General features: G+C 37.1%; 2 protein-coding genes and 1 pseudogene across 3 annotated transcripts; 2 read left to right on the top strand and 1 right to left on the bottom strand.

Annotated features, from left to right (window-relative positions):
* The first annotated feature begins 1,057 nt into the window (after positions 1–1,057).
* LOC148586474 (uncharacterized) lies at positions 1,058–1,923 on the top strand (annotated as a pseudogene).
* A 2,320-nt stretch (positions 1,924–4,243) lies between these two features.
* Positions 4,244–4,765, top strand: LOC148586473 (uncharacterized). The gene has a single exon (XM_088515653.1). It carries the CDS (start codon positions 4,244–4,246, stop codon positions 4,763–4,765), a length of 522 nt encoding a protein of 173 aa, XP_088371779.1.
* A 213-nt stretch (positions 4,766–4,978) lies between these two features.
* Positions 4,979–7,219, bottom strand: LOC132179807 (stearoyl-[acyl-carrier-protein] 9-desaturase, chloroplastic). 2 transcript variants are annotated; one of them, XM_059592589.2, is made up of 4 exons: positions 7,196–7,219; positions 6,591–6,750; positions 5,990–6,476; positions 4,979–5,746 (listed from the first exon to the last, which is right to left on the bottom strand). In XM_059592589.2, the coding sequence occupies exons 2-4, from the start codon at positions 6,707–6,709 to the stop codon at positions 5,192–5,194; spliced, it is 1,161 nt and encodes a 386-aa protein (XP_059448572.2). In that variant the 5' UTR covers positions 6,710–6,750; positions 7,196–7,219; the 3' UTR covers positions 4,979–5,191. The 2 variants fall into 2 exon arrangements, with proteins under 2 accessions (XP_059448572.2, XP_059448571.2); XM_059592588.2 differs by lacking the exon at positions 7,196–7,219 and adding an exon at positions 6,911–7,013.
* Positions 7,220–18,928: the final 11,709 nt, after the last annotated feature.

The following is an 18,928-nucleotide window of genomic DNA, read 5'->3' as shown; positions in this document are numbered from 1 at the left end:
ATGGTTTAAAAGAATATAAATGGTTGGAGTACAGTAAAGAGAAAGATACTGCATATTGCTTATATTGTTATCTCTTCAAACCGGACATTGGAAATCAAGAAGGGGGAGAAACTTTTGTTACTGAAGGGTTTAGTAATTGGAAAAAGAAAGAGAAGTTCGAAGGTCATGTGGGGGCTCACAATAGTGTACATAATCAAGTTCGGCAAAAATGTGAAGCTTTGTTAAACAATAAACAAAGTATCATAACATTTTTTGACAAGCAATTGGATAAGTAGAAAATGATATATAGGACTCGTTTGAATGCATCAGTTGATTGTATTCGCTTTTTACAACAACAAGGATTAGCATTTCATGGCCATGATGAATCTAAAGGTTCGAGTAATCAAAGAAATTTTCGTGAATTGTTGCAGTTTCTTGCGACACATAATGAAGAAATTGACAAGGTAGTCTTAGAAAATGCTCCTGAAAATCATCAAATGATTGCACCATACATTCAAAAAGATATAGCAAATGCTGCAGCAAGTGAAACTATAGATGTTATTCTTAAAGATCTTGAAAACTCGTCATTTGCTATCCTAGTTGATGAATCCCGTGATATATCTGTTAAAGAACAATTGGCAATTGTTTTGCATTATGTAGATAAACACGTTTTTTAGGCATTACACATGTTAGCACTAGCACAACTGCAGAATTAAAGAAGACAATTGATTCAATGCTTAGGAAACATAATTTAAGTATTAGCAGATTGCGAGGACAAGGATACGATGAAGCTAGCAATATGTGAGGTGAGTTGAATGAACTTAAAACACTTATTTTGAATGACAATTCATCTGCCTATTATGTTTATTGCTTTGCACATCAGCTTCAACTCACTTTAGTTGCTGTTGCCAAAAATCACATTCAAATTGCAACTTTTTTTAGTTTGGTCAATAGTATCTTTAATGTTGTTGGAGCATCATGCAAACGTCGTTACGTACTTCGTGAAAAACGAACTGCTGAAGTAGTAGAAGCACTACAAAATAATGAAATGCCAACTGGTTGTGGCTTGAATCAAGAAATGAACATAAAGAGACCTAGTGATACGCGTTGGAGTTCTCATTATGGTGCAATTATTAGTCTTTTTACCATGTTTTCTTCTGTCATCGATACGATTGAAGACATAATTGAAGATGGTTTAAATTCTGAATAGAGAGCAGAAGCAAATATACTAATTCAATCACTCCAAACTTTTGATTTTGCTTTCAATTTACATTTGATGAAAAATGTTTTGGGGATTACAAATGAGTTATCACAAGCACTCCAACGAAAAGATCAAGATATTCTGAATGCAATGAAGCTAGTTGAAATTTCAAAGTTGCGCTTACAGGCTATTAGAGAAGATGGGTGGGATTCCTTATTTGAAGAAGTTTCTAAGTTTTGTACCAAAAACAATATTCTTGTCCCCAATATGGATGAACTTTATCAACCTCGATCACGACGAAAAGCTCAACGCATGAAAATTCACACCATTACCGTGTGGAGCTTTATTATACTGTTATAGTCATGCAACTCCAAGAACTTAACAGTCGCTTTAATAAAGCAAATTCTGAATTATTACTCTGTGTTGCGTATTTGAGTCCAGATGACATGTTTGCGTCTTTTAACAAGGAGAAATAACTTCGTCTTGCCCAATTCTATCCGAATGATTTTTCAGCAGTTCAACTTATCACTTTAGACAACCAACTTGAAACATATATCGTTGACATGCGTTCTAATGATGAATTTGCAACACTCAAAGGGATTAGACAACTTGCTGAGAAATTGGTGGAGATGAAAAAGGATGTCATATATCACTTGGTTTATTCATTGGTGACATTGTCATTGATTTTGCTAGTTGTGACAGCATCTGTTAACAAGAGCACTTTCAGCAATGAATATTGTTAAAAATCGTCTACGCAATCGAATTGGAGATCAATGGATGAATGATTGTTTGGTTACGTGCATTGAGAAAGATATATTCAAGACTATCAGTAATGAAGAAATCATGAAGCGATTCCAAGGTATGAAGACTCGTCGAGGACAATTGTCTTAGTGCTAGTCGTGACAAAACAAATTGTAAGTTATATTTACATGTTTTAGAACATAATTAAAATTTTAGTTGAATTATGCACTTATTCGGCTTGTTATATTTTTGTTAAACTTTATTTTTTGTATTCATTTAAAAAAAAAAAAAAAAAAAAAAAAACCATGCCCCTCATGGACGAATTTCCTGGGTCCGCCACTGCCAAGTACCATGAATTTTAATCATATTGTGCTTATTCCGAAATCAAAATCCCCATCATGTGTCACGGAATTCCGACCGATAAGCCTTTGTAATGTGTTATATAAACTACTATCAAAGGTCCTTGCCAATAGATTAAAAAATGTTTTACCTTTTGTTATATCCCCCACACAAAGCACTTTCCTCCCGGGACACTTGATTTCGGATAATATATTAGCAGCATATGAGAGGCTCCACACTATGCATACTGGAATGAGGGGAAAGAAGTGCTTTAGGGTGGAGTGACGCTTTTTGGAGGCAATTATGGGTTGTTTGAGTTTTGATGCAAGATGGATCCACCTTATCATGATGTGTGTCACTTCGGCACAATATTCAGTCCTTGTTAATAAGACACCATGTGGACATATCACCCCATCTAGGGAAATCAGGCAAAGAGACCCGATTTCTCCATACCTTTTTCTTATTTGTGCTGAGGCATTAAGTTCTATGCTAACTAAAGCAAATAGTGATGGGCTATTGACAGGGGTTCCTACCTCAAAACGGAGACCTCGTATTAGCCATCTCTTTTTTGCCGACCATTGCTTATTGTTTTTGCAGGGCTAGCACTATACAATGGATCCATATGATGAACATCTTGAAAATGTATGAACATGCTTCCGGACAAAAGATCAACAATGACAAGACGTCCGTGCTTTTCAATAAAAATGCCCCTATGGAGGATAGGAGCCAGATTTTGAAGTTATCAGGGATCCCATCTACCCAACATTATGACACATATTTGGGGTTACCAGCTCTTGTTGGAAAATCGAGAACCGTTGCTTTTCGAAGTATCGTTGAACGTGTAAGGAAGTGACTCCAACGCTGGAAATTGAAATTCCTATCTCAAACTGGAAAGGAAATCTTGCTGAAGGCGGTGATCTAAGCTATACCCACCTATTGTATGAGTATTTTTTTGCTTCCTAAAGCTTTATGTTCGGAAATTAATTCACTCATGCAAAGGTTTTGGTAAGGACATAAGGAGAAGGAAAAACAGGTTGCTTGGATGAGTTTGAGTAAAATGGGAATTTCAAAAGGGCGTGGTGGTATGAGCTTTAGAGACTTCTCATGTTTTAACAAGGCTCTCTTGGCAAAACAATGTTGGAGGATGTGGCAAAACAATGTTGGAGGATGTGGCAGATGCCGGATAGTCTCATTGCAAGTATTATGAAAGCCAAGTATTTCCCCAAGTATTCTATTTTAGAGGCTCCACAAGGGAAAAACCCGTCGTTTGCATGGAAAAGTATTCAAAAATCATGTGATCTACTACAAGAGGGCCTCATTTGGAGGGTAGGCAATGGTACTAAAGTGCAGATTTGGCAATATAGGTGGATGCCCAATCCCTCCACGTTTATGATATAGTCCCAACCTAATTTGTTAGCCCCAACAGCCACAGTTAGTAAGTTGATTGATGGCGAGTCGAAGTGGTGGAACCATGGTTTACTTGTGCAGCTATTCTCTCCGGCAGAGGTGGAACATATTCTCTCCATACCCCTTTGTAGAACGATCCAAGATGATATTCTTATTTGGAGGGGTACGGCTAAGGGGGTTTTTTTGTGTGCGGAGTGCATATCATATGCAAAAGGTGATGGATGAGGCAGCTCAAGCACAATGTTCGTCTCAGGGTCCTAGCAGTGAGGTTTGGGGAACGCTGTGGAAACTGGCAATAACAAATGTACTGAAGAATTTTTTGTGGAGGGCATGTCATGAAGAAACGGCTTTCCAAATACTATGGCAATGCCCTTCGGCCATGGACGCCTGGAGCGAAGGAGGACAGAAGTTCCAAAAAAGTTTTTACAACGGCCCAAGTTTTTTACAAGTAGCAGAAGGGATGTTCAAACACTGTGATAGTGATGAAGTCAAGGTGTTTGTGGGAGCTGCTAGGCGTATTAGTTGCGACGAAACGAAGTTATTCATGGTGAGGTGTCCGCTCATCCAGCAAAGGTGATGAAGCGTACTAAAGCCGCTATTTTAGACTATCAAAATGCCCACGCAGGGGGTCTCTCTGTTAGCTCTATGAATAGGACGTGTGGGTGGACAGCTCCTCCAACAGGCTGGATTCTGGCACATTGGGATGTTGCAATCGATCAGAGCTTGGGACGACTAGGACTAGGGGTGATTTTATGTGATAATGTAGGGAATTTGATAGCGGCAAAATGCCTCACTCGACGGAGGTACGTAGAACCCGCTGCTGCAGAAGCCTTGGCAGCATTAGAAGCTACCCAACTCTGTCGAGACATGTGTTATGAGCAGATCCATTTTATGAGAGATGCGAAGATGTTGGTTGATGCGGTGAACTCAAGGGTGCCAAAATGGAGCAGAACAGGCCATCTGATTAACGACATTCGTACCAACTTACAAGAGCTTTCTCATTGGAAACTATCTTATGTTAGCAGGGAGGTGAATCGTCTAGCCCATGAGCTTGCGAGATTGGGAACGAAACAATTTATGGATAAGGTGTGGGTCTGAGCCCCACCTACTTGTATTCAGGAACTCATTGCTCTTGAGTAATCTGGTTTGTCTCTTTGATTATTAATGAAAATCCCATGGTTTAGTTCAAAAAAAAAAAAAAAAAAAGAATAATCTTACAAAATTAATATTAATGCTTTTTTTTTTTTTTCTAATAAGTGATCATTACAAATTTATATTTAACCAGCAACTAGAAAAACATAGAAAGGAACAAGAAGAACAAACAGTTAACAACAAATAAACAGGAAAGCTAATAAGTAGTTTCAAACTTGATCTCCGAGTAAAAGCAACTTAGATGACAATAATATTACAAAATACAAAGAAGGGAATATTTGGTTTATTGCAAACTCCCCTATAATTTGCTAAATTATGGCTACCAGTAGTCTTTTTTCACTTCCAGCGTTTAGGGACCAGCCAGAGCTATGGCTACACCTCCCTACCAAAAATCCAACTAAAAGAAACGGGGGATGCTTTTTTTGCCCTTGCTAGAGCTCTCTCCTCTAGATTTCTCAGTCTTGGAGCTAATCCACATACATAGTCCTGGGCTTCTCGTCCCTCACTGGAAAGTCCAGTTAGTTTCTCAACGTTCCATTTAGCCACCAAATGTTCCAATATTTCTCTATAATCCCTGGCTGTGTACACACCAATTCGAGAGGCAACATTTGCAAAGTGATCAAAAAGATTTTCATCGTAGCTATCGTACATTAAGTGGGCTGGCATTAATATTTTCCTCCTCATCATGTTGGCAAATGCTATGACAGTTTCATTTGGATCAAGCTGAAAAAGCTTCCCAGCTATTTTGGTATAAGCAATTTCGTGGCGCTTTTCATCTGCGGCAATTGTGCCACATATTTGGGCAAGCTTTTCGTCTCCGTGCTTCATGGCAAGCTTGGCTGTATTTCCATGGGAGATAAATGTTGCTCTTTCTTGAAATGATGTGTAGATAGTAAGAAAGCAGGGACTTGTCCTAGTGCCCACATCCTAATTAGAGAGAAATATAGGACATTAACTTGTTGATCATTCTAACTTTAAAGTTCTTTATCAAAACTATGGGTTTATTTAGTTGTATTATATTAATTAATCATATTTGTTGTTATTATTGGACGTGAAATTCCGTATCACACATAAAAATTCCGACATAATATTATGGTCTCATTATAAGCTAGTGACAAGACTCATCAGCAAGTTAAAAAATGTACGTTAAATAATTGTTGCATATCTCACCATTCCTGTTCTAATCAGATAGTGTGTTGTCTTCTCGACTTGTTTCATATCTACTCGTCCGGAAAGATAGAGGTATTTGTTGAGAAGATCACCATGCCTATTTTCTTCTGCACTCCATCCCCTTGCCCATGTGGCCCAAGGTGTGTTATCGCTACCCGTTTCATCGTGAAAAATTTCTGTGCCATTGATAAGTGCTTGGTAAGTTGGAAGGGCTTCTTCCGTGATCATATCGCCGACTAAGACAACAAAGTAGTCATCTGGAAAGTCCTTTGTTCTCTCCCTGAGTTCATTGAGTTGTTCAACGAATCCATATGAGGTAGGATTTGGCAAAAAGTCTTGTGGTTGCCAAGATTTCTCAATAGGTTTTAGGAGAGTTAAGATGTCACTCCTGACCCACTCCTCCATGGATTTAAATATTTCAACCTTTTCTGGTAGCATGGGATGGGCTGTGTTAACATTACCATGACCTAAAGACATTGCTTTTCCACTAGAATTAATAGAAGAAGAAAAAAATTAATTAGTATTTTGTTAGGTAATTGAATGCAGCTAAATTAGTCAACAACTCAAAAGCATGATGAGAGATTTTAAAGAATGGACTCACTTAGAATTGGTGTAGAGAGGGGAAGTCATAGAAAACTTGGGAGATCTCTGAGCTCTTGCAGGTAGGAGAGCAACTGAAGGAAGGGATTGAAAGGCGAAGTAGTTGAACATTACATCCATGCTTTTAACTTTAATTTGCTTTGTTGCTAAAACGGTGAGCACTGAAAAAATAAATAAATAAATAAATAAATAAAAATAGGACTGTTAGCATTATATTTAAATGAAATTAGACAAAAAATATATTCTTAAAAATTCTTTTTTTTTTTTTTTACATGTCTACATAATAGGAGGAAAATGGTAAGGAGAATTCGAACTAATAACCTCAATTTCATGAGACATGGTTCTCAACCGATTGAGTTACCTCTTGGAGACCACAAATTCATCTATTTTTAGAAGCAAGTCAATTAAAAAATAAAAATCAAAAGATGATGATAAGCCAAACTAGAATTGCATCGCCATGTTTATACCAAACTATAGAGAGAAAATTCTATTTATAAAATTTAATTTTGCAAATATTTTCCCAAAAAATCTAATCATTCAAAACATTAGATTGCAAGAATGAAAGTCTTACATCAAAGCATAAGTTTTTCTTACAATCAAGTGTACCTTGACTCTCTTGCTTGTAGGAACTCGTTGATGATATATTTGGAGACATGTTCCCGTTCAAGCCCTTTTATGTAGGCTCTTTGGGGAACTGTATGCAAATTAATTTTACCATCCCCAAGCCGGCCAATAATTAAGATGGGCACATATTTTCCTGATAATTAATGTAGTTGGGTGGAACTGCATGCATATTAATTATACCATCCCCAAGCCGGCGAGTCAAGATCGGCACACATTTTCCTGTTAATTAATGTAGTTGGGTGGTAGGTTACAACCTAGCTTAAAGGCAAAATGTGTCGGAGAATTTTTTTTCTAATTTAATTTATTAAAATGACGTGTATTTTTTATTTTTATAAATATAAGAATCAAATGTCGATAAAAAATGCATGTTAGAATTGAAAATATATGTGAAAACACATACATTTTGAACCCATGTGGATTAGAAAAAAAAAAAATCTATTCAACTTGAAACAAAACTTTATACATTTACTTTTCTGAGATTTATATAGCAATTTTTGGGATATTAAAAAAAAAAAACTAGCTTAATTGTATGAAATATCTATTAGTGACAACCAAAGTTGCCTCTTATATACACTTATTAGCGCCGACATTATGTGGCAACTTCTAATGAAACGACATTGTTTTGGCAAAAATAACGTGCTTTTCTATTAGGAGCCAATATAATAAGAAGAAGTATATAATAATTAATGAAAAAGAAGCACCAAAATCAGGAAATACATGAAAAGGATTGAGGGCCTCAAGGAAGGCAGTGAAGTAAAAAATGATAATCTATTAAGACTGATAGTTAATATTACTGAGACAAACATCATTAAAAAGATGAAATTATTCTTCATGTTCTTGATATGGTAAAGACAAGAGATATTTTTGCGAGCCCCTTGGTTACCAAACTATATATTGCGCTTCCCATATCTCACACGTACACAAGAGATCTCCTTTGGTCACAATATTTCAGCATAGCGAAGTGTTAGGGAGTCAAACTAATGAACTCAGAAAAATTTTCAAACTGACGTGACAGACCGTGCGTGGCAGACAAGGGAGAGAGAATTTCATTTTTTTTAAGGGTTAAATACCTAATACCCCCTGGGGTTTAGGAACTTTATTTTTATCCCCTGGGGTTTTATTTTTATCACAAGACCCCCATGCGGTTTTGATAAAGGACCAACTTAGTCCATCCGTTAGTTGACCGTTAGTTGACTGTTAAAACTGACACATGGACCAATCAGATGTTGACACATGGCACCTATTTAATTTTTTAAAAAATTAAAAAAATGTATTTAAAAAATAAAAATAAAAAATAAAAAATAAAAAGAAAAAAGAAAAGGAAAAAAATTGGTGGTGGCCTTGGCCATTTGGGGGTGGCTCGGCCACCCCCATTGGCCATGGGGGTGGCCTGGCCACCCCCATCTGGCCTGATGGAGCCACCCCCATGGAGCCTTGGGGGTGGCCGAAACCACCCCCTTGGCCATTGGTGGTTGGGGGTGGTTTCAGTCACCCCCAAGACTCCATGGGAGTGGCCGAGCCACCCCCAGTGGGTACTGGGGGTGGTTTCGGCCACCCCTTTGGGCTCCAAGGGCGTGGCCGAGCCACCCCCTGGTGCCCAGGGGGTGGCTTAGGCACCCCCATCCGGCCAGATGGGGGTGGCTAGGCCACCCCCATGGCCAAAGGCCACCCCCAATTTTTTTCCTTTTCTTTTTTCTTTTTCTTTTTTTTTTTGAAGAAAAAAAATGCATTTTTTTAATTTTTTTTAAAAAAATTAAATAGGTGCCACGTGTCAACATCTGATTGGTCCACGTGTCAGTCTTAACGGTCAACTAACAGATGGACTAAGTTGATCCTTTATCAAAACCTCAGGGGGGGTCCTGTGATAAAAATGAAACCCTAGGGGAGTAAAAATAAAGTTCCCAAACCCCAGGGGGGTATTAGGTATTTAACCTTTTTTTTAATTTAAAAACTCTACCACGTCAGTTTGAAAAAAAAAAATTTAGGTTCATTTGTTTGGCTGCCTAACACTTCTCCTCAACATAAAAGATCGACTAAATTAATCATAACCACTTCATTAATTAGTACCCCCAAATTCAAGCCCCAACTATATTGTGGGCTAACGGTATACCCTTCGAAGGTCTATTCCATAAAAATTATTGTTGTTACCGTACACAACAATGATAAATAATATGGAATCAAAAAGAGAGAGATTAAAAGAGAGTCGAGACCCAGATTTACGTAGTTCAGCAATGTGCCTATGTCCATAGAAGAGAGTGCGGCTATATTTTACTATTGAATAATTTAATGTTACAACATAACATATTTATAAGAAAACCCTAATTGTAAGTATTTTGGAAAACCCCAAAATACCTCTAACAACTAATTTGTCCCCAGGCCCACATAAACTAATTACACTCAATGAACCAGTAGTAGAATATGAGTTACTTGTTCCAACAATCTCTACCTTGGCAAATATTCACCTCTTTGAAGATAATCAAGTATTGGGCCTCCACCTGAAACTAATAATTTGGGATGCCGCCTTCTCTCCTCTCCGTTCTAGCACCTTGAGACATTTGTCAAGTCCAAGCAATGCTTAAACTTATCTATAGTAACAGGCTTCGTCAACATGTCTGCTGCATTCTTAAAAGTGTGAATCTTGTCAAATAAGAATTCACCTGTAGCAACCAATTCCCTAATCTTGTGAAACCTCACATCAATGTGCTTGGTTCTCGTATGATACACCTGGTTCTTTGCCAAGTAAATAACACTCTGACTGTCACAATACAACGAAACTCCACCTTGCGGAATACCCAGCTCCTTGACTAACCCTGTAAGCCATAAAGCTTGCAGTCTCAACTGTGGCCATGTACTTCGTCTCAGTCATGGACATCGCAACTGTGGACTGTATCATAGACCTCTAACATATGGGTCCTCCTACAAGAGTGAACACATAACCCATAGTCGACCTCCTGTCATCCAAATTCCCTGCATAATCTACATCTACATACCCGACGAATGACAAATCACTTTTCTATCCGACAAAAGTGATGTCATACTTTGCAGTACCTTTCAAGTATTTGAAAATCCATTTGACCGCATCCTAGTGCTGTCTTCTCGGATTTGCCATGTACTTGCTCACCAAATTGACTGCATGAGCCAAATCTGGCCTGGTACATACCATAGCATACATCAAACACCCCACTGCAGTAGCATATGGGACCTTAGACATGTCTTCAGTTTCTTCAACTGTCATTGGACATTGTGAGGTAGACAAACGAAAGTGATTCGCTAAAGGTGTACTTACCGGTTTCACATTCTCCATGCTAAACCTCTCCAATACCTTCTTCACATAACCGGCTTGAAATGGCCACAATTTCGTGGCCTGCAAATCTCCATCCCCAAAATCTTCTTGGCTGCGCCCAAATCCTTCATGTCAAATTCTTTACTCAACAAAACCTTCAGTTTGTTGACATCCACTATACTATTAGCTACAATAAGCATATCATCCACATACAGTAAAAAAATAAATAAATGAGCCGTCATCAAGGCTCCTCACATAAAAACAACAGTCATATTCACATCTCCTATAGCCAATTCTGATCATATAGGAGTCAAACCGCTTATACCACTACCTTAGAGACTACTTTAGCCCATAAAGTGACTTCTTCAATTTACAAACCAAGTGCTCTTGTTCAGGTTAATTAAACCCTTCTGGCTGCTCCATGTAATTCTGCTCATCCAAATCACCATGGAGAAAAGCTGTCTTCACATCCATCTGCTCAAATGCCATGTCATAATGAGCTACCAACGCCAATACCGCTCTAATGGAAGTATGTTTGATCACAGGGAAAAATATTTCCTAATAATCAACCCATTTTTGCTGTGCATAACCCTTTGCTATTAGGTGAGCCTTGAACTTCTCCCTCCTTTTTCTAATACTACTTCCTTTCTCTTGAACACTTATTTATACCCTATCCCCCTCTTCCTCTCTGGAAGCTCCACCAAATCTCACATTCTATTCTTATGCAAGGATTTTATCTCCTCCACCATAGCACCCACCCATATGCTCTTCTCTTTGCTATTGATAGCCTCTTGAAAAGTAATAGGATTTCTGCTGCTGATGACAATAGCATAGGAAACCATGGCTTTATAACCATACCTGACTGGTGGCCTAATAGTGTATCTAAGTCTATCTGTGGCTATACTGTGATGCTACCCAACTCCTAAAGTAGAGGTCTCTGTACCCTGAGAAGTGTTCTCCTGCACGGGAGTTTCTAATTCCACCTGCACCACCTGCTTATCACTGCTACTGCTTTTTGGCACCTGTTGTTCTTCACCCTGAGTACTATTCAACATGGAATTTTAATCAAATACCACATCTCTATTGATCACTGCCTTGTTTGCCTTCGGATCCTAAAACTTGTAACCCTTAACCCCTTTCTCATATTCGTGAAAGACACACTGTCTAGACTTTGGATCAAGCTTCGATCGTTCTTCACTAGGTATGTGCACATAGGCTGGACAACCAAATACTCTCAAATCAGAGTAATCTACCTCATTATCTATCCACACCAAGTAGCATGCCATACTCACTGCATCTGCCCATAAAATCTTTGCAAGTCCAACATTCCACCACAGACATCGTGCTCTCTTTGCAATAGACATATTCATCCTTTCTGCCACACCATTTTGCTGTGGTGTCTTGCGTACTGTGAAATGTCTCTTTATACCATGCTACTCACAAAAATATCTGAACATGTCGTTTGTGTACTCAATTCCATTATCTATCCTGAGGCACTTAACTTTCTTCCCAGTCTGGTTCTCCACTTTAGCTTTCCACAACTTAAACTGGCAAACGTCTCTGATTTGTGCCGTATGAACTACATCCAAAGCTTTTTGAAAAAATCATCAATAAAAATAACGAAATACATATGTCCTCCTTGTGACGCTATCATCACTGGTCCCCAAACATCTAAATGAACATAATCCAGAATACCCTGTCTTGTGTGTGGCAGTCTTGAATTGTACCCTATTATGCTTTCCCAGAACACAGAACTTACAGAAATCAAGTTTGCATGTTTTAACACCCTTCAACATATTTCTCTTATGAAGCTCCAGCATGCCCCACTCACTCATATGACCCAACCGCATATGCCACAAAACAATACAATCACACTCAAACTCCACAGAGGCGATTCCACCTACAATTGTACTTCCCAACAGTTTATAGATATTCTTTAAACTTTTCTGCCCCTTCATCTCTACCATCGCACCCTTAGTTACCTTCATTACTCCACCTTCAGACTTTTAACCATAATTGTTTGAGTCTAAGGTTTGTTACTACTTCTTCCATGCTCTTGGTTACCCTTTACAATTAGCCCTTCTCCTTGAGAATTTTCATCACAGATTTTCTTCCTCTGATGAAAAGCCAATAGGGCTCCTATAACGTCCTCTAACTGCAAGGACTCTTTCCACCATGTCAGAGTTGTAACCAAATTCTCATACATAGGAGAATTTGGGAGTGAATTCAATAGCATCAATGCCTTGTCTTCGTCTTCGAACTTCACATCAACCCTCTTCAAATCGTCGATTACCTGATTCAACATGTTGATGTGCTGGTTACGATTATAATACAAAATCAAAATGTCAACTAAAATATAAAATACTACAAACTCGTAATTAGCAAATTGTAGCACAACAATGCATAAAAAAAAAATACAAAAAAAAATAACACAAAAATTCTTTCTCATCTCTTTAGAAATATTTAAAAATAATATTTTAAACATAATAACGAAAGTGAATAACTAAAAATCTTAAAATATGATAAAATGTACGTTAGTAATTTTAGAAAAGTAAATAATTAAAAAACAAAAACATAAATGTCTCTTTAATGATTTTTTTGGAGGGGTATTTTTGTCTTTTCACTTTTTGAGATGACAAAAATACCTCTCCAATATAACTAGCTAGATATTATCTAGTTCAAATGAAATGGAGAAGATCCTAATTCGAATGGTTTATGGATCCTTAAATTTATTGGTTAATGGCTTAATGGCTCAATACAGTAGTTGAGTTGGATCTCTGCGCAATAAGATCTTCTCGAATTCAAAAGGTTCAGATCATTTATTTAGACCATTTTACCCTTCTCTTATAAGCGACCATCTCCTCTCCAGTTCAAAAAAACCTCTTTATTGCTTACATCCATTTCTCGAGAAGCCTGAATATCAAATGAAGCCTCAGACGCATCAATGCATTGTATGTTTCTTTGCCTGCATGTGTTATATCATTCATTACCTCATATGTAGATATCAGATAACAACTGCATTTAATAATCACGCAGATGTGAATAGTAATCGTATAGTACAGATGCAGATGCGAATACATAAAAGTGATAACTGCATTATGCGAAAGCAAATATTTCGAATAACTACATCCGCATTGACATCCGCATTTTTACCCCTACCTAGGCTACCTTCTACCAATGACCTTAGTCAAACATTTTAACATACCGATTTCGAATCAAGCTTAGAAAGCTTCCTAATCTATATGGAATCCCTAAATTTATAAACAACCCCCAAAGTGGCCAAAGTTACAATACATAACAAATACAAAATAGTGTAAGAGTAAATAACAAACCTTGAATCATAACACTAAAAAAAATAAACATAATCACCAAATCAAACAGAATAAAACACAAGAAGGTCATTTACTAACAAGAAAAGAAAAACCGAAATTCAAAACCCATATATAAATTGATGACAGGAAACTCTCCAAGGAGGGTCACTTCATGTACCCACCCTTGAAGGACAAATTTCAAACTCGTATAACACACCCTCACCACAAGGATTTGTTAAATCTAGCTTTTGCCAAGGTTCATTAAACCTTCTCAAAGCCCTTTCTCATCTCTAGTGTTTCTGGTCCGAGAAGCTTATAGGTCGTGGAAGATGTGTATTGATTACCATGCCTTCAACAATGAGACAATCAAAGATAAATTCTCAATTCTTATGATAGATGAGCTATTGGTTGAGTTGCATGTCTTTAAAATATACTCTAAGTTTTATTTGAGATAAAGATACCATCAATTCGGGTTAAATGGAAAATGTCCCTAAAACTGCATTTAGGACACATGAATGACACTACAAGTTTCTAGTCATGTCTTTTGGATTGACTAACACTCCATCAACTTCTCAAAGTTTAACGAATAGACCTTACTTAAGAAAATTCACTCAAGTGTTCTTCGATGTCATTCTAGTAGATAGGCAAATTGTACAAGACTGATAAGTGCTAAAATATTCATATTTTCAGCCCTTAACTTGCATGTTTTAATCCTTTGGTTTTAGTTAATTAGGCCATTTTAATTCTTTTTTGTGTTTTTCATACTTTTACTAGCTTTTGGAAGAAAATGAAGTAAAACTAGGTGATTTGGGCTCAAAGAGAGAAGATGGAACTCCCTGACACTGCGATCAATCGCAAGTACCCTACGATCGAGCGCAGTACCCAAGAGGACACAGCACAAAGCAGGCCAGGAGCGATCGATCGCATGCCAGAAGAAGTATCAATCGCAGACCTGGGATGGAGCGCACACAGGCTGCGATCGATCGCACCCGTGCGCATGAGACACATCAAGTGGCGGCTAAAGTGTCACTCTTTCCATATTAGGGTTTTCCAACTCCCAATTGTAATAGATCTCAAAACCCTACGAAATCCCTAGGTTTACTACTTTGTCTAGGACTTTTAAAACCTATAAATAGACCCTTAAGCCTCTAGAATTAATATACTTTGTAAGGAGAAGAAGAGGAGCCCTCCAAGTTCAAATCTTGGGTTTGTTCTTTTCCTTTCTTTTCTTTTATTTTATGAAGATGTTTAACATCAATTTTATGTGTAGCTAATTTAATTAGTAGGGCTTGATTGAAGCCTTAGTTATGTTTTGTTAATATTTCAATATTGGCGCCTTTGTGATGATCTTGTTGTGCTATTTAACTTGATTAATGCCTACTTGCATGAATTCCTCATATGTGTGTGCCTAATCAACATATGCATGTGATACGGACTAGTTAGTTAAATCAATTTGGATGGCCGAATCCTGGGTTTAACATAAGTAACAAAAGTAATCCACGCCGGATTCTTGAGTTAATCAACATCGGGAACTGGGAGTACATGTCATGCCCTAGGCCTCATGTGTTTGTCGATTTCCATAGAGCATATGCCTTCCTAAGGAACAACTTAGTTGCTAAATCCCTTAGGAAATAAAAGAGTTAGAGTATAAGCCATGCCTAACCCGTTGCTTAGGAAAATCTATAGCCTTAGGAGTATACGTCATGCCCTAAGGTTGACAAACATTAGATATGCATAACTTGATCAAAGCATTGGCATATTGTTATATTAGCCAAATATAATTAGCGGTGGATATCAAAGCCCTACCCTTTATTGTCATCACTTCAACAATCAATCTTTGTTTTACTTAAGGAACCTATTTTTAAACATAAATTTAGCAATCCTCGTGGGAATGATCATATACTTGCATCATATACTACTATGTTGACCTTGTGCACTTGCAGGTAAAACGTACAATTATTTACCTATTAATTTAGGTAGATATTTTGCACATCAAAGACTAAGAATGACATTTGTTATTTTGAGACAATACCAGCTTTATCCTAAAAAGGGAAAATTACACTTTATCTCTCAAAGTTTGGGGCGATTTTCAATTCGACCTACAATGTTTTAATTTTTGCAATGTACCCCCCAAACTTTCAAATTTTTGCAATTCTACCATTCCGCCGGTCAAAGCTTTTTTGACTTATCGCCTATTTATTTTTCCCAAAATGCCCCCCATCGTCAACCCCACTTCTCTCCACCACTACCCATCGTTCTCGTGCTGATCATCGCCTTTGCTTTCCTCTTCTTCGCAGTCCGTCCATTTCTCTCTCTCCTCCGGCCTCCAAGTCCTCCAACCCAACACGGTCAAGAAAAGCTGGGAGTCGCTCACATCTTCCTAGTCCTCTTCACTATTCTTCTGGGATTTTCGACAGAAAAAACGATGATGGATTACCCCCAGAAGAAACCGCCAATGCTTCGAGTGCTTTAAAGAAAAAAAATGGAGAGACAAAGAGAGAGGCGTGGGTCGCTGTGACCCACGCGGGTCTGGCAGCCAGACCCAACCGTGGGTCTCTGGTGAACGGCATCGAGTTCAATTATGTTTTCCTCTTTATTTATTTGGATAAAGTTTTCAATATCACTGAATTGTGAGTGCGGTGCTGAAAGATTTTCTATCTAAATCTTCAGCTTTTCTATGGTCTCTTCCATCTCCTGAAGAATAAAAACAAGCTCAAGGTTTGATGCTTGACTCCTCTACAACTGCATAGCCAAATCGGCATTGGACTCTTTTTGAAACTTCAGTTCATCTTTTAGTTCCTTCTGAACATGGGATACACCTTCATCTTGAAAGGATGAAACCTTGGTTGCTATTTGTTGCGCCGTTGGCTTCTCTGGTGAAAATTTCAATTGTTCTACTTCTTTCTTCAAACCATCAAGTTTTGCGTATGCTGCTGAAAGCTCCATGTTTAGATTTTCTTGGTTTTTGGACTGATTGGAGATTCCTTCCTCGGAATATCCAAATCAAGCATGATTTGTGGGTCGCCTTGACCCACGCGGGTCTGGCAGCCATACCCAAACCAGACCCACTGCGGGTCACGGCGACCCATTCCTTCGTCAGAAGAAGAAGATTTTTTTTTTTTTTTTTTTTTTTTTTTTTTCAGATCTAATAATGGGTAGGGGCACTTTGGAGAAGAAAGATGCATAAGTGATCACGTGCGAGTCACGTGATCATTTTTCTATTAGTCAAAACTGCTTTGACTGAGAGTTAAGTCATTGCAAAAATTTGAAACTTTGAGAAGGTGTATTGCAAAAATTGAAATATTAGGGGTCGAAGTCAAAATCGGCTTAAACTTTAGGGGTAAAGTGTATTTTTCCTCAAAAAAAAAAAATAATAATAATAATCATTAAAAATAAATTTCCTAATTATCATTAAAAAAATAAATAAATTAGTCAATATTCTTTAATTAAAATCTTCGCTAGTAAGACTTCAGGGGAAAATAAAAAATGAAAATGATAAGACACATTTATAGCACCCCCTAAAGCAGGAAATGAAAATGAAGAAGACACATTTATAGCACCCCCTAAAAGCAGGAAAATACGTCACTTATATTGAATAAATTGGGAATTAATGCTCAAATGAACATAAGTCTCAAAGTGGGGACAAGGATACCCTCAATATCAAAATCGGCCAGCATATATACATCATATATGTAGTTGGATGCAGACAGTTGAATTTATTGTAGCATATAAAGGTGGAATGCTCGTGCCCTTAATTTCCAAAAACGGCCAATTAACTAGTCAAGGGTAAACATGTCGGCAAATTAAACCAATAAGATTAGGACAACTCAAATATAGTTTAGGGGAAAATGTAAAATTAGTTCTTGTGGTTTACTTAATTTGCAATTACTTTTCTGTGGTATTAAAATGAATTCAAAAGTTTTTGAGGTATGTCAAAAAAATAATTTAGTCCCTATAATCAAATTTCGTTAACTGACTTAATAGATTATGAAAGCCTAAACATTAGAACCAATAAAATTGTGATATATACTTATCTTATTTAAGTCAGTGTCACACTAACGGAATCTATTAAATTAGTTGACAGAATTTGACTGTAAGGACTAATTTTTTATTTTTTTTTGCATACCTCAAGAACTTGATACCACATGAAGTTAATTATAAATTACGTAAACCATAATGACTAATTTCATATTTTTTCCCTCTAGTTTATAATGAATTGAAATAGGCCCATCGGAAACCGTTATTCATCTAATCTCTCATAATAAATGTATTAAACGACATGGGTTGATCTCTCTTAAAAAATAAATAAATAATAATAATAAATAAATAAATAAATAAAAGGACAACTTGGGTCGAAAGATTATCCTGATGATGGCAATAATGTAAATCTTTTGGGAGAAATTAAATAAAATCACACAACACTAACGAATCTTGAGATACTCAGCTCCAGTCTCTGCTGCCAAACGAATGACTTGCAACAGCTTCCCGGGTTGGCTAAAAAATCGAAGATTGGAAAACATATGGGGATAACATAGTACTAATATCAAATTTTAATGGTTTAGCTCTATGAATTGAATGCTATTAATTTTTAATACTATTTAACTTTTCTAAAAAAATTTAAACAATTTTAGAAAGAAAAAAATTCAACGTGAAAATTAAGTGTGAACTCTAGAAGAAACAACAAGAATAATATTACAGTGTGTCAATTACAAGTAGTAGAACTATCTTGCAATGCGTTTAATGCAATTGAAAATAATGCTATTAACTTAATTATTTTTTAATGCTATCACTTTTCAAGAAGTTTTGGAAAATGATCCTCTCCATTTCAAATTCTCTCAATTTCCTCCATTTAGTGTATTTTGAAGGGTAGTAATGATGGTAGTGCACTAAATGCACTACACTTCAAAACACACTAAATTGAGGAAATGGAGGGAATTTGAAATGGAGGGGAATTTTTTTTTTTTTTTTTTTCCAAAACTTTTCTATTGAAATTTAGTGATAATGAGACATTCTAAAAATGTTTTCTCTCTAGGAAATCAAAAATCCTAGGGCAGAAGGACCAGCTTTCCAAGCCTTATTATGGCAGTGGAAGTTTTAGGAATGATGAATCAGGAAGTAAAG

Source organism: Corylus avellana, chromosome 4, assembly GCF_965113065.1.
Source record: "Corylus avellana chromosome 4, dhCorAvel1.hap1.2, whole genome shotgun sequence".
Classification (NCBI taxonomy): domain Eukaryota; kingdom Viridiplantae; phylum Streptophyta; class Magnoliopsida; order Fagales; family Betulaceae; genus Corylus; species Corylus avellana.
This window is presented reverse-complemented; position numbering and strand designations above follow the sequence as displayed.

Coding starts and splice junctions, on each gene's coding strand:
- LOC148586473 (XM_088515653.1), top strand. CDS start 4,244: ATGAAGCGTACTAAAGCCGCTATTTTAGACTATCAAAATGCCCACGCA.
- LOC132179807 (XM_059592589.2), bottom strand. CDS start 6,709: ATGGATGTAATGTTCAACTACTTCGCCTTTCAATCCCTTCCTTCAGTT. Junction 6,477..6,590: donor CCTCTCTACACCAATTCTAA/GTGAGTCCATTC, acceptor TATTAATTCTAG/TGGAAAAGCAATGTCTTTAG. Junction 5,747..5,989: donor ATCTGATTAGAACAGGAATG/GTGAGATATGCA, acceptor CTCTCTAATTAG/GATGTGGGCACTAGGACAAG.